The following is a 13372-nucleotide window of genomic DNA, read 5'->3' as shown; positions in this document are numbered from 1 at the left end:
TTTTTTTTTTTTAGTGTTTGAAAGTGATACAACAGTTGTCTCAGAGTAGACAAAACCCCCCACAAATTTGTGTAAATGGTGACATCATGTGTACGTGTATTATGTGTTTAGTATTTAGGTACAGTGAGAATTTGACAACCATAATGTTTTTAGTCATTTTAGTGGATTCATGTGAAGAGGGATCATTTAAATGTTGTCGTCTGTATGTACACATATATCACTTGTATCTTCTCTACTTTGTGTCTCTATTATAAGTGACCTAGCAACGTTTGACAGAAATGTTGAATAATGTGTTTTAAAATTAGTGGAAAAACTATCCAAATGTTTGATTAATTTACTCTACAGACATTAGGGAAAGTTTGAGAAATGACAGACAGCAACTTGCTACGGCAGGTCTGATCAATGATATTTGTGAGGCTGCACTTAGCGAATGGCCAATTGTACTAAACATAGATTGCGTCTCAATACTTTTTTTGTGATAATTGTGTTTTTAATGAACCATACTGTTGTACTTTGTAGTTTTTTTTTTAAACACTTTTTTTTTGTGTGCTAATTTATTTGTGCCCAAATCCTTTTATAGTGTGCATGGATCTGCACTTCAAATTTCCAATGGAAATAGTAAATCATTTGGGTACCTTTGGAACACTCATTTCAACATACTATTGCTAATTTTGAATACTGTTTAGGATAAATAGTATGGGAATTTGGATGCAGTTCACTGGGAAAAAAGGCTGTCTATCATCAAGTCACCCCAAAATAAATAAATGTAAGGAAAAACCGTCCCAAAAGACATATCGCATAATGAGATAATGGACTATCATGATCATTACGTGAAAGAAATCACTCTGCATTACGAACCTCTGGATAAGCATATCAAAGAAAAACAGTGAGGATGTGATTAAAGCAGACAAACTGAAAAGACCTTTCTAGAGACCTTAAGACATTGAGCCTGCGATTAAGAATGATGCTTCAGTCTTAATGTGCCTGATGACACTGTGAAGTACTCTTCATGGGTGGCCCTCTCTCTAAATCTCCCAAGAGGCTCAGTAGTAGAGGACGCAATATAAATAAAGAAGATTAGCAGTCTCGCTGTGAAATAGAGAGACAGTAGACACATTTGACTCCATAGAGGAGGACAGCGCCAGTCGACAGCTGGGGGTCATAAAAGCTCAAAGACATGACGTGCTGAAGTTCCTGTCATACAGTTTTGTAACCTTCTGGAACCACCAGCCTTTAAAGGCAAAGAATTCCTCCTTTTATTAACCATTTAATTACACATTATTTATCATGTCATGGGTTGGTTTATTTGTACTCAGCCAGTAAAGCAACAGGAAGTTGACAGTAAGACTGCATGCTGGCATCCATGTAGATGCTTGTGGTAAACAGGCTGATTCATAGTTAATCAGCAGAATTAACCTTCTAGGCATTTGACCAGTAAGTGGCCTGCTTAATAAATTAATATGACTCACAGCCATTGAAATGCTTCGTTTTGGGTCCTGATGACCACCACATCCTGAATACTGAATTAAGTTAATTGCATGAAATGCCGCATTGCCGGTACTAGGATGCTGCTCTCAATAGATGTGGAATGTTGGGATGTGATGAACTGGTTCTACTCACAATTACATCATTTCCACAGGTAAAAAACAACAAATACATTCCAAGGCCACAGGATTTCAATTATTGCAAATAATTCTCTGCTCATAATGTGGGAAATTCCCATAAACATTTACTCACTATGAAGTTTGAATGAGTAAATTAATCATCAAATATGATTAATCAGTAATTTAAAATCTTTCTACCAGTCTGTAATTTCACAAACAGTGATTCAGTGCACTGCACCCTCTCTCTGTTGCTCTCAATATGCTTATCTAAATGGAGGTACAACACTACACTCTAAAAAGTTTTGGTGACTAAAATCTTTATAAAAAATCCAAATGTCATTCAGTGGTCTCTACAAGATTGATGGCTCCCATCTTACCTGTTTTCTGATGAACAAGAGCCTTTTGCAACATTATTAACTAAATTATTCAAAGCTGTGGACAAAATTTCCTTGGTAATTCACTGCTCTTTTGAAGGCATCCCTGATTTTGTCTCCTTGAAAACAACAGCAGTGTTGCATTTGTCGACTGTGGAATGAATTTTAACTGAGTAGCTTGACTAATGCAAATCATGACTGTACTTGGAATCATCATCTAATTAAAAACCTTTTAGGCGCTAAGACATAGTAAGCAAGAATGCAGTAGCATTAAGGAGAAATATGGATGGAGGCAGCAGTACAGTATATATAATGAGCCTGTAATAATATCCTGTAAGAGCCAAAGGACATCAAAGTAACAACCTTAAAATGACCATAAGTGGGATAATTTGAACCTACAACCTTTGGGATATTACACCAAACCTGTGCCACATAACTGCACTGCATTAGACAAAAATTGTAACAGGAGTGGCAACAAAAATGATCAATATGTAAACATACAGATCTAGGTGCTGCCATATTCTCCCAGTAAGGGGAAGCAGAAAGATACGCCAATGTAAACAACAGGGGCTAACGCACCTTTCTACAGTTGTATGCTTATAAAATCCAAAAGTGCTTTTGGCTAACAGTAGGTGCGCACAGCTGTGCTCATTGAAAGCTGTGTGCGCTATCAGAAAGACAGTTCATATGATGATATACTCATAACATTTCAGGTTCTGTAACACCTGGTAAGCAGTGTAATCAATGATGGTTATACTGCACACTCTGTGATTGCAGAAGTAAATGATTGGCAAACACTTAGATAAATATAGCCACACGTGACAATAAAAAGGTTCCAAGCAGCTGGAATAAGACTGCAATTGGCAAACTGGCAGAACAGATGCTATTGATATAGTTGTTGTCCAATGGTTTACCTCAAAAGATGCTAAAAAGTTTGAAGCCATTTTATATTGATCTATATTGAGGCCTGTAAGAAATACAAATGGCTGATCAAATTTAATTGGCGGACGGCATTCTTGTTCAAATGCCCAACTGATATTGCAGTATATTAGCACTTGCAGCAAAGAAAATGTGTGTCAAATTTTTATTTCCTTACTCCAGTGGTTTTTACGAGATTCTTGTTACAGCCTCAATCTAATAGTGAAACCTGGCATGTGTCCTCCGAACAACCTGGTGTCCATGTGTATCTTATTTGGACATTCAGAAGATGTAGGTCTATTAGTCAATATGGGCCCATTGTCAAAAATGTATTGGCTTGTTTCTGCCAAACAATCGAACCTGAAAAACCTAATTTACAGAAAAATGGCACACTTGAAACTATTGAAACTATATTTATCCCAAAAATGGACGCAGAACTAATGACCCTTGTTGCCAACATTGCCCTAATACAGTATCATCTCAGTCAAGGACACTGGTATACTGGTTCCTTGCACTCCAGGACCTCCACTTAATGCTAAAATATCTCAACAAAAAAAAATGAGAAAAATATGTGTCTTCTCAAAATGAGAGACAACTGAAAATCTTCTACAGAAGCTGTTCCTCTAGCCTCATTATTACTTGAAGCAGCTGAGGTTGGAACCCTGATGGGCGCTGGGCAACAGTCAGAAATTACAGCTGCATTCTTTACATAGCTGTCCTCCAACCCCAGGTCCTTGCAGTCCTCTTCTTTCATTCTCCACTCAGGACAGTGAACTTCAAAATGCAGCAGTAATTTTTGTCCTATCCTGATTGCAGCAGTCTTTACTGAAAGGTTCTCAAAGTGGTTGAATGGTTGAAATGCTTACTTTCAAGACCAAAATATCCTTAAAATATTTTAAAAATACTCTGGTCTTTCTGAGGTCATTAAAATGACTCCATTATATATAGAACTGCTTTTTTGCTTTGCAATGCAACTGTGAGCATTTAATTAAAAAGTTATGTCTAGGACTAATTTGAATTAATCTTATTCACTATTGCCTCAAGCGTGCATTTGAAAAGTGTGGGAGTGGTAATGTCTGAATAGCCTAAATTTTAATTGGCCTGTATCTGCTAAATGATGCAGCATTTCAAATTTTGTGTGATATGGAAAAAGCATAGACAAAAAAAAAAAAAAAAAAATTGCAAAATGATTTTGACAATAAAATAAATGTTGGTACTAGCTCATACGGTTCTCGATTATACAAGCAGAGAGTAATGTTTTATGGTCTCTGACACCTTTCTTTCTAATAAGGAAGAAAGAAAGTCAATTCAAACACATCAGCAGAGATGCCTGGACCCCTAACTAGACCATGTAATAAAAACATGGCCTTAAATCTCACCTGAAGGTTGACCTCTGCCTCAAAGAAAGTCAGACAGGAGCAAAAGTGTCGTTCTGAGTCTATATCTGTCAGCACCACTGTGAAAAATGTCGGGAGTTTTCTCTCATGAGACAGCATCCATCCACCAGGCTGGCAGAACTGTAAAAGCACAAAAAAAAAAACAGTGTTGGACATGACTCTACAAGAACCTGATATTACCAGAATATACAGTCGGCACAAAAGCAACCAGTACGTTCTGGTTACCATAAGAGGTGACATCATATGCACAGAGAAAATCACAGGAATTGAATTTGAGGTTGTTGAAATTCATTTCAAACACTTTTCATTGTTATGACAGGGCTTACTGGAATGCAGTATGAGGCTGTTATGGCACAACAGTGTGCAAATGGGATAGTTTGTGATCAAATGCAGGATGTGTCACTTCAGATAGCACATCCTCTCATCAGAAGGCAGGAAACACCACTTACTGACTCAGTGCCCTTCCAAAAGCCCCTCCACATCCATTCTGTTACATAGAAAATCCTAAAAAAATAAACCTGGATAATATCATGTAGCTGGCTGACTGTCCTGCTGCTGAATCCAAATCCAAATTCAGTGTCCCAGCAAAATAAATGATTTACAGTCAGTTGTAAGTTTGAATGTGTTTTGAATGTGCTGCAATAAAAAGAGTTGAATCGAGTTTCCAGTAGCTAAAACTAGTGTCACAGTGGCAAAATTTCAGTACTTGGTGCCAGTAAAATCTCACGGTTCTCTGTACCATAGCAAAAACTATTGTATAATAAAACTATTTTAACAGTTATTATTTACCTATTTGAAAATAAAAACTTTAAATTAAATTAGTTAATTATATATAATTAATAATTAATTCTAAGTAAATAACAGATGAAAACATTGGCATGTAGGCTTCATTTACTGTTCAGTTAAGCAAACACTACATTAAACAGATCAAATGAAAAGTTAGTGATAACATTTAAAACAAATAAAGGCATTACAGGTAACAGATAAAAGTGTCAGGTCTATTGCACTTTGCAAGATTTATGGTGTATTCAAACCAGGAAAGTCCGCTAGTTCACTTGCTTTGGTCCGGACCAAATACAATGTTGATTTTTTTTGTTTAGTGTGTTCGCTTTCACACTGCCTTTTTTGCAAGTGAACCAGAAATTGTAAACAAAACCACATGTGTGCCAAATTCATCCACACATTGGACAGAATTTCTCAAGAGTACCAGAATTTGTTAGAAAACAGACCGAGACCAGCTCTTCAACTGGGTCTCGGTGCGGTTGTTTGGTCCACAACTGAGTGCGATTGTATTCACACCTACCCAAAAGATCTGCAACAAGGGGCGAAATTAACCAAAAAAGACGTGTGAATACACCAAGGTCATGGCTTCGTTCCCAGGCAAAGCAAGAACTGCTAAGATGTAAATGTGCACCTTAAATTAAATTAAAGTGGCTTTGGATACAAATGTCTGCCAAATGCATAAATGTAAATAAAAATTAAAGCTCAGGCAATGAATAGATGCTGCTCTTATAGCAGTAACGAGACAGGAGAAAATGAGACACATCAGACTGTGAGTTGATCTGCTGCGTTGGTGCTCGAGCTTAAAGTGTTTTATTTTTTCCAAATTCAGTTTTTTTTCCATTTAAATTAAAACATTTTATATTTTCATTTTTCTGGATGCCTTTTTTATGGTTAAATTACATTTTATCAATCAAAAATGTTTTCATTAAAATCATGAAATGTAAACAATTTAACATCTATTTATTAAAAGTTTAACAAAATTATGTTCAGGGCCCTATGAAATGTTAGATTTTTTTCTCACCTTCTGTTTTATTGTTACCAAATTCTGCTTATGCATGTCTAATTATTTGAATACATAAAAACTATTTAATTTATTAAACTTAGTTTTTACGATAGCCTATGAATTGTATTTTTTTTTATTTTTTCAGAAATTCTGGGTTTTGTAATTAATTGATTCTGGTTATCACATGAAGGCATAAAATATTAATTCAATACATCTTTTAACCAAATAAAAATGTAACAAACTTAATTTTGGGGCAAACAAATGGGATTCAGTATTAATATTAAAACATGAAAGAAATATTGAGTAATTATACCTTAAAAAATACAAATACAAATCGCAGAAATCATAGGGCCCTAAAAGTGCCTTGGCAGGTACAGTGAGGCTGGATCACAAATGGCGGCCTGGCAGGAGAGAGATGAGTAAGAGGATCAGAGGAAAGTCAGGGACAGAGATAAAAAAAGAGGGAAATTACTGCATTCTGCACAAAGACTAGCATTAGACAGCTATTAACTCACGCCTAGGCTAAAGCGATAAGATGAGTGGGTGGAAACAGAGGATAAAGAGGGAAGAAATGAATGCGAGAGAGAAAGCGAGAATGAAAGACAAGAGCTATAGAGAGTGTGTTGGATTGACCTCAGGGCTTGAACCAGGATGTTAGCATCCCGCTGCAGCCACAATAGAAGGCAGGAAATCTGGAACGCTGTCAGGCGAAGACGGAAGAGCGGGATGCTCCTTCTTCCCCTTGTCAGATTGGGACAGGTTCCAGGAAAATTACAGAAAAATATGAAAATATTCAAAGTATGCGATAAATTCCCAGCCAGATCCAGATAAACAAATAATGAGAGTGCGTACGTGGGGTTGATGATGTGGGACGGCAATGCCACACAGACCCAAAATGGACAGGAAAGACACGGTAATTTGATGCAAAGACAACCTATGTACGAATGTACTGTGCTCCTATCCCAACGGTCTCCTTTTTATTTGCCTTAAATTTAATGTGACTAGGTCTGTAATTATTTTATTAATAACCTAGTATTATAATAGGTTGTGTATTATTACGCTTAAGCTCCATCAATACCTTTATTTCCTAAGGCTGTTATTATTCAAGTGGCCAGAGGCTTTTCAGTCTGGCATTCAGACAAATACTGCAAAAGCCAAGCATCAGTCTGAAGTGTTCTGCACATGCTTGGTTAGTTCACAAGACAGAACATCCAGACAGACAAAAACTGTGGATAAACCCCACATGTCTGGTCACATTGGATGTGTGTGTGTGTGGGGGGGTGGGGGGGGGGGTACTTTTACAGTAAATATTACCTCAAGTTTGAGATTGAAGAGCACTGAAATAGTTGTTGGATGGAGGCACAGGACAAGATGTTTCACACAATTAAGTCATGCTACAATTTGTTATATTGTTATAATATTGTTATTGGATTCTGTTATCTGAGGACAAACATAAAAATGAAACACTATGGAGCCCAAACAAGCAATCGAGGGTAGCAAGGGATCGATTCCTTAATCATGACTGTGATAAGAGATCTTTGCTTCTGTACACTCCAAACAGGCCTTAAGTCCAAAGTACACAAGGACAAAATTGGGACAACTGACCATTTGTGTTTATATTCCGGTTCATAGTATGCATTCTTAATGCATTCAATTGTCTCTTTCAGTATTGTCAAGAAAATTTGTTTTTTTATTATTATTATTGTGATTACATTGCCAAATTTGATTTTGATAATTAAAAAAGTAAAGAAATAAATAAAATCTTGCAAAAGACTAAAAAGGCTGAAACAAACATGTAACATTTTTATTCCATTTATTGTTATTTTTTTCATAAAATACTACTGACAAAACTCCTAATGTGCCAGATTTAAATCTCTTGAGCCACAAGTTGTATGTATGTCAATAGTTCATGAATCAGATTGACTACACTGCTGTGATGGATGATTTGATTCAGAAGAAATAACCAAAGGAAAAGGGAATCCGCCCTACACTTGTTGCAAAGTACTGTTGTTTCAGAAAAAAAGACAATCAGTTGTACTTCACTGGTCAAGCTGTATGGTTTTATTCAGTGAAAAAAGATTGCTTTATGAAACATTTCAAGGGTACCACAACAATAGCACTATTGTAATATTTATTAATTTGCATAGAATATCCAACATTTAATATGCTGATTATTCTATAATCATTTTCTGAAGTCATGATATGTTTTCAAAATACAACTTGTGTGTTTCTATCTTTTGAGATTTACACTGGCACCAATAAGTTGAAATTTATCACTTCCAACCTTAAAGGAATTATTTTACCTCCACCTGAAGATAACCAATGTAAAATAATTTTATTCACCACCATTTTGGAAATGACTTCAAATGATGTTTCTCACTGTATATGAGGTTGATCCAGTGGTTCCAATGGTTATTATTTTCACATAGGAGGATTCAAAGTTTGGAGTTGTCTGAAATACAATATTAATGATATAGAATAATAATCTTGGCTGTACTTTGAGTCAGAGCTGAACTTTGAGCTTCACATTACATTGCTTCACCTGTGACAACAAGTTAGCTTGCCGCTTTGCTCCAGTGGAGGCACAAGTCATGTGAAAGGTTTTCAATTGCTCTCCAAACTGTGTGCACTCTTGCAACCATGAAACAGCTGAGTCATATCAGAGAAGACGGACCTTTTCCTTAAATTAGCTCTTGGTCAAGTGACAATGTCACTCCATAGTGTAATAGCAGCCGTGATGTCAGAGGGCTTTCGGTTACACTGCTGGCCTGTCAGTGAGAGTTCCTCATCATGTGAGAAATGAATGATACGTCCACTCCACAAACAAGACACAAGATCTCCAGCTTGACCTGTTAAGAATCAGTTCAGCGGCTGTCAGCATGGAGGACAGAACAACCATATTAGATCTTCGGCTGCCTGGTACTGTGTTCCGTTACTTGCATCTCTGTTTAATGACAGCCATAAAAGGCAGAGGACAGCTGCTCCAGTTAGAGGACAAAGAAAGGTTGCCGCTCTGATTTATGCGAGTTGCGCAACAGTGCCAGGTTCATAAGGTACATGCATAAGCTGTCACAACAGAAACATATTCATTGAGATTCAAACTGACCTGATTTCTATGGGCTACTTAGAAACACTCTTCAATTAATCAAATATTGAAAATGGCTCAATTAAAGAAGTAATTCAACCAGAAACGTCAAAGCTATTTCAAATTCATGGTGGCCGGCCACCACTGGTCACCTGTGTGCCATTCAGAGCTTCACACTCCATTCCAGTAGGTGGATGATTGGCCAACCATCTTTCTGGAACGGATTGTGAAGCACTGGATGGTGCACAGGAGAGCAACAGAGTACTGCAGTGTTGACTTTTTTTTTTCTTTAATGCCAGCTCATAAGTTTGCATCACTTTGGTTCCTTTGACAAAAAAGTAAAAATTTTCCCATTAACTTTTGGATTATAGCAGAAAAAGCTCTGTGACCAAAAAAAGTTAATGATTGAAGGTTTGTGTTAAATGAAGGCTATAAGGCAACTATAACATGGTCACATGATTTCAGCATCACCAGTGCCAATGTTTTCTTGTTTGGTGTAACTGACCTATCGGAAAGACCCTCCCCCCGAATGCTGATGAGCCACTGGCAGTCGAGTATCAGTTGCACATGGACCGGAACTCGGACATCTTTAGGTTTTAGCCCATAGAGTTTTACCATAGAGAAACATTGGAAGATCCGAAGCTCGCATTGGTTTTAACTTATTCCAGTTATCCCGATAGGATAGGCAATGTAAAAATATTATTATTTTTTTTTTTCATTACCTAAATCCAACAAAACAGAGCAAAATGTCCCTAAGCATTCAGCCCCAATCACAATAAAGACAAAAGCGTTAATTTTCTGGTTGTCATACTCCCATTAAAGGGATAGTTCACCCAGTGATAAAAAAAAAATCAGTTAGAATCTTTTGAAGCATCAAAAATACATTTTGGTCCAAAAATAGCAAAAACTATGACTTTATTCAGCATTGTCTTCTCTTCCGTGTCTGTTGTGAGAGAGTTCAAAACAAAGCAGTTTGTGATATCCGGTTCGCGAACGAATCATTCGATGTAACCAGATCTTTTTTAACCAGTATATATTTTTTTTCTAAATCACATATTTTACTGACGAAATAAATACAATTTTTGTTTTGTTTTTATGTTGTAGAATAAAACGGGAAAATATCTTGAAATTGGGTTAACAATACCCTTAACACACAATTGTCACGTTCGGTGTTACAGATAACACAGGAGAGGGAACCAATTTGCAGGTAAGTCATTTATTAAAGGGTAATCCACAGGGGTAAACAGTCCAGGCAGGGTCAAAACCAGAATATCCAAACAAAACATAAACTAAACTAAACTAAACAAGAAGACAAGGCAAGGGCACGAACTGACGGACATGAATAAACAACGACTCCGTGACACATACTAAGACAGACCGTGTTATATACACAAAAGGATAATGGGGAAACAGGAGACAGGTGGGGAACAATCAATTAACTAAACAAGGAGGAAGGTGACCAAATACGGAGACAGGAAGTGATAATATGATAAACACCGTGGGAACCGAGGACACCTAGTGGAAACCCAGGGAACACAACCCAGACACTGTGACAGTACCCCCCTTCTACGGAGCGGCTCCCAGACGCTCCAAGACAGACACAAAACAGAGACCAGGAGGGATGCGGACAGGTGGAGGCTCAGGGGGAGGGACGGAGGGCCAGAAAAGAAAAACATGGGGAACAGGCACCAGAATGTAAACACAACACAGAAAGACCAGGAGGGAGGAGGACCGGAGGAGGTTCAGGGGGAGGGACGGAGGGCCAGACTAACAGAAAGGAACAGGGACAGACATTAACACAAAAACAAAAGGAAAAAACAACATGAAGCCCCCCAGGGCGGAGCAGAAGACCACCACACCCTTGTGGTCAAGGCCAGAGTCCTCCAGGGCAGAGCGGAAGACCACCACAACCGTGTAGTCAGGGCAAGCGCCCCCCAGGGCGGAGCAGAAGACCACCATGTCCGTGTAGTCAGAGCGGAAGCCCCCCAGGGCGGAGCAGAAGACCACCACGTCCATGTGGTCAAAGCGGAAGCCCCCCAGGGCGGAGCAGAAGACAACCACAACTTTGTGGTCGAGGCCAGAGTTCCCCAGGGCGGAGCAGAAGACCACCACATCCTTGTGGTCGAGGCTGGTGTTCCCCAGGGCGGAGCAGAAGACCACCACCACCATGTGGTCAGGGCGGAAGGCCCCCAGGACGGAGCAGAAGACCACCACCCCCCTGTGGTCAAAGCGGAAGCCCTCCAGGGCGGAGCAGAAGACCACCACATCCCTGTGGTCGATGCACAAAGCCCCCAGTGCGGATCAGAAGCCCACCACTTCCGTGCGGCCGGATCAACGGGAGGACGAGACTCTGGTAATTCCATGGTGTCTCTACTGGACTCCAGAAGATCGGTGCTGGCCTGACACTGCTCATGAAGATCATTGGTGACTTGCATTTGCTCATGAAGATCAATGGTGACTTGCCTTTGTTCATGAAGATCAGAGGTGACTTGCCTTTGTTCATGAAGATCAGAGGTGACTTGCCTTTGTTCATGAAGATCAGAGGTGACTTGCCTTTGTTCATGAAGATCAGAGGTGACTTGACTCAGTTCTTGAAGATCATCGGCGACTTGACTCAGTTCTTGAAGATCATCGGTGACTTGACTCAGTCCTTGAAGATCACCGGTGACTTGACTCAGTCCTTGAAGAACACCGGTGACTTGACTCAGTCCTTGAAGATCACCGGTGACTTGACTCAGTCCTTGAAGATCACCGGTGACTTGACTCAGTCCTTGAAGATCACCGGTGACTTGACTTGACTCTGAAAGGTCAACGGTGACTTGACTTGACTCTGAAAGGTCATCGGTGACTAGCCCTGACTCTGGAAGGTCATCGGTGACTAGCCCTGCCTCGGGAGGGTCATCGGTGACTAGCCCTGACTCTGGAGGGTCATCGGTGACTAGCCCTGACTCTGGAGGGTCATCGGTGACTAGCCCTGACTCTGGAGGGTCATCGGTGACTAGCCCTGACTCTGGAGAGTTCCCTGGCACCTGACTCGACTCTGGAGAGTTCCCTGGCACCTGACTCGACTCTGGAGAGTTCCCTGGCACCTGACTCGACTCTGGAGAGTTCCCTGGCACCTGACTCGACTCTGGAGAGTTCCCTGGCACCTGACTCGACTCTGGAGAGTTCACTGGCACATGACTCGACTCTGGAGAGTTCACAGGCACCTGACTCGACTCTGGAGAGTTCACAGGCACCTGACTCGACTCTGGGGAGTTCACAGGCACCTGACTCGACTCTGGGGAGTTCACAGGCACCTGACTCGACTCTGGGGAGTTCACAGGCACCTGACTCGACTCTGGGGAGTTCACAGGCACCTGACTCAACTCCGGAGGGTCAACTGGCACCTGAATCGACTCCGGAGGGTCAGCTGAGACTCTCATCCTGTGCAGCGGCGCTGGGCAAGCAGTCATCTTGGGCCATGACTCTGGACAGGCGGCCATCTTGTACTGTGGTGCTGGGCTGGCGGCCATCTGGGGTTGTGGCGCTGGACTGGCGGCCATCTTGTACTGTGGCGCTGGACCAGTGGCCAATTTGGGCATTGGCGCTTGGTTAGCGGCCATTTTGTGCAGTGGCGCTGGACTGACGGCCATCTTGTGCTGTGGCGCTGGACTGACGGCCATCTGGTGCTTTGGCGCTGGACTGACGGCCATCTGGTGCTGTGGCGCTGGACTGACGGCCATCTGGTGCTGTGGCGCTGGACTGATGGCCATCTTGGGTTGTGGAGCTGAACCGGTGGCCAATTTGGGCATTGGCGCTGGGCTGGCGGCCATCTTGGGCTGTGGCGCTGGAACGGTGGCCAATTTGGGCATTGGCGCTGGGTTAGCGGCCATCTTGTGCCGTGGCGCTTGGCTGGTAGCCATCCTGGGCAGTGGTGCTGGACTGGCGGCCATCTTGGGTTGTGGTGCTTGGCTGGTTGCCATCCTGGGCAGTGGTGCTGGGCTGACGACCACCCCACCACGGGGCATCCCACCAAAGCCGATGCTGCAGGTAGCGCACGAATTCCCAGAATTCCAGTGTCTCTAACTGCGCCATCTCCTCCTGAGACACTGGATCATCCAGCCCGCCATTAAAATAGTCCTTGAGGGCCGCATCGTTGTAGCCCATGCCCTCGGCCAGGGACCAGAACACCTGAGCCAGGGCACCCACTTCATTGCCCTCTTGGC

General features: G+C 41.1%; 1 protein-coding gene across 6 annotated transcripts in view; it reads right to left on the bottom strand.

The window, feature by feature from the left end:
* Positions 1-13372, bottom strand: part of LOC132110527 (myotubularin-related protein 13-like) — a 158445-nt gene that overhangs the window by 106885 nt on the left and 38188 nt on the right. For all 6 annotated transcript variants that reach the window (XM_059517262.1, XM_059517219.1, XM_059517235.1 and 3 more), the window contains exon 3: positions 4276-4413. In XM_059517262.1, the coding sequence (XP_059373245.1) occupies positions 4276-4413 (138 nt within the window). The remainder of the gene's footprint in view (positions 1-4275; positions 4414-13372) is intronic.

This window comes from Carassius carassius, chromosome 2 (assembly GCF_963082965.1).
Source record: "Carassius carassius chromosome 2, fCarCar2.1, whole genome shotgun sequence".
Taxonomy (NCBI): Eukaryota; Metazoa; Chordata; class Actinopteri; order Cypriniformes; family Cyprinidae; genus Carassius; species Carassius carassius.
This window is presented reverse-complemented; position numbering and strand designations above follow the sequence as displayed.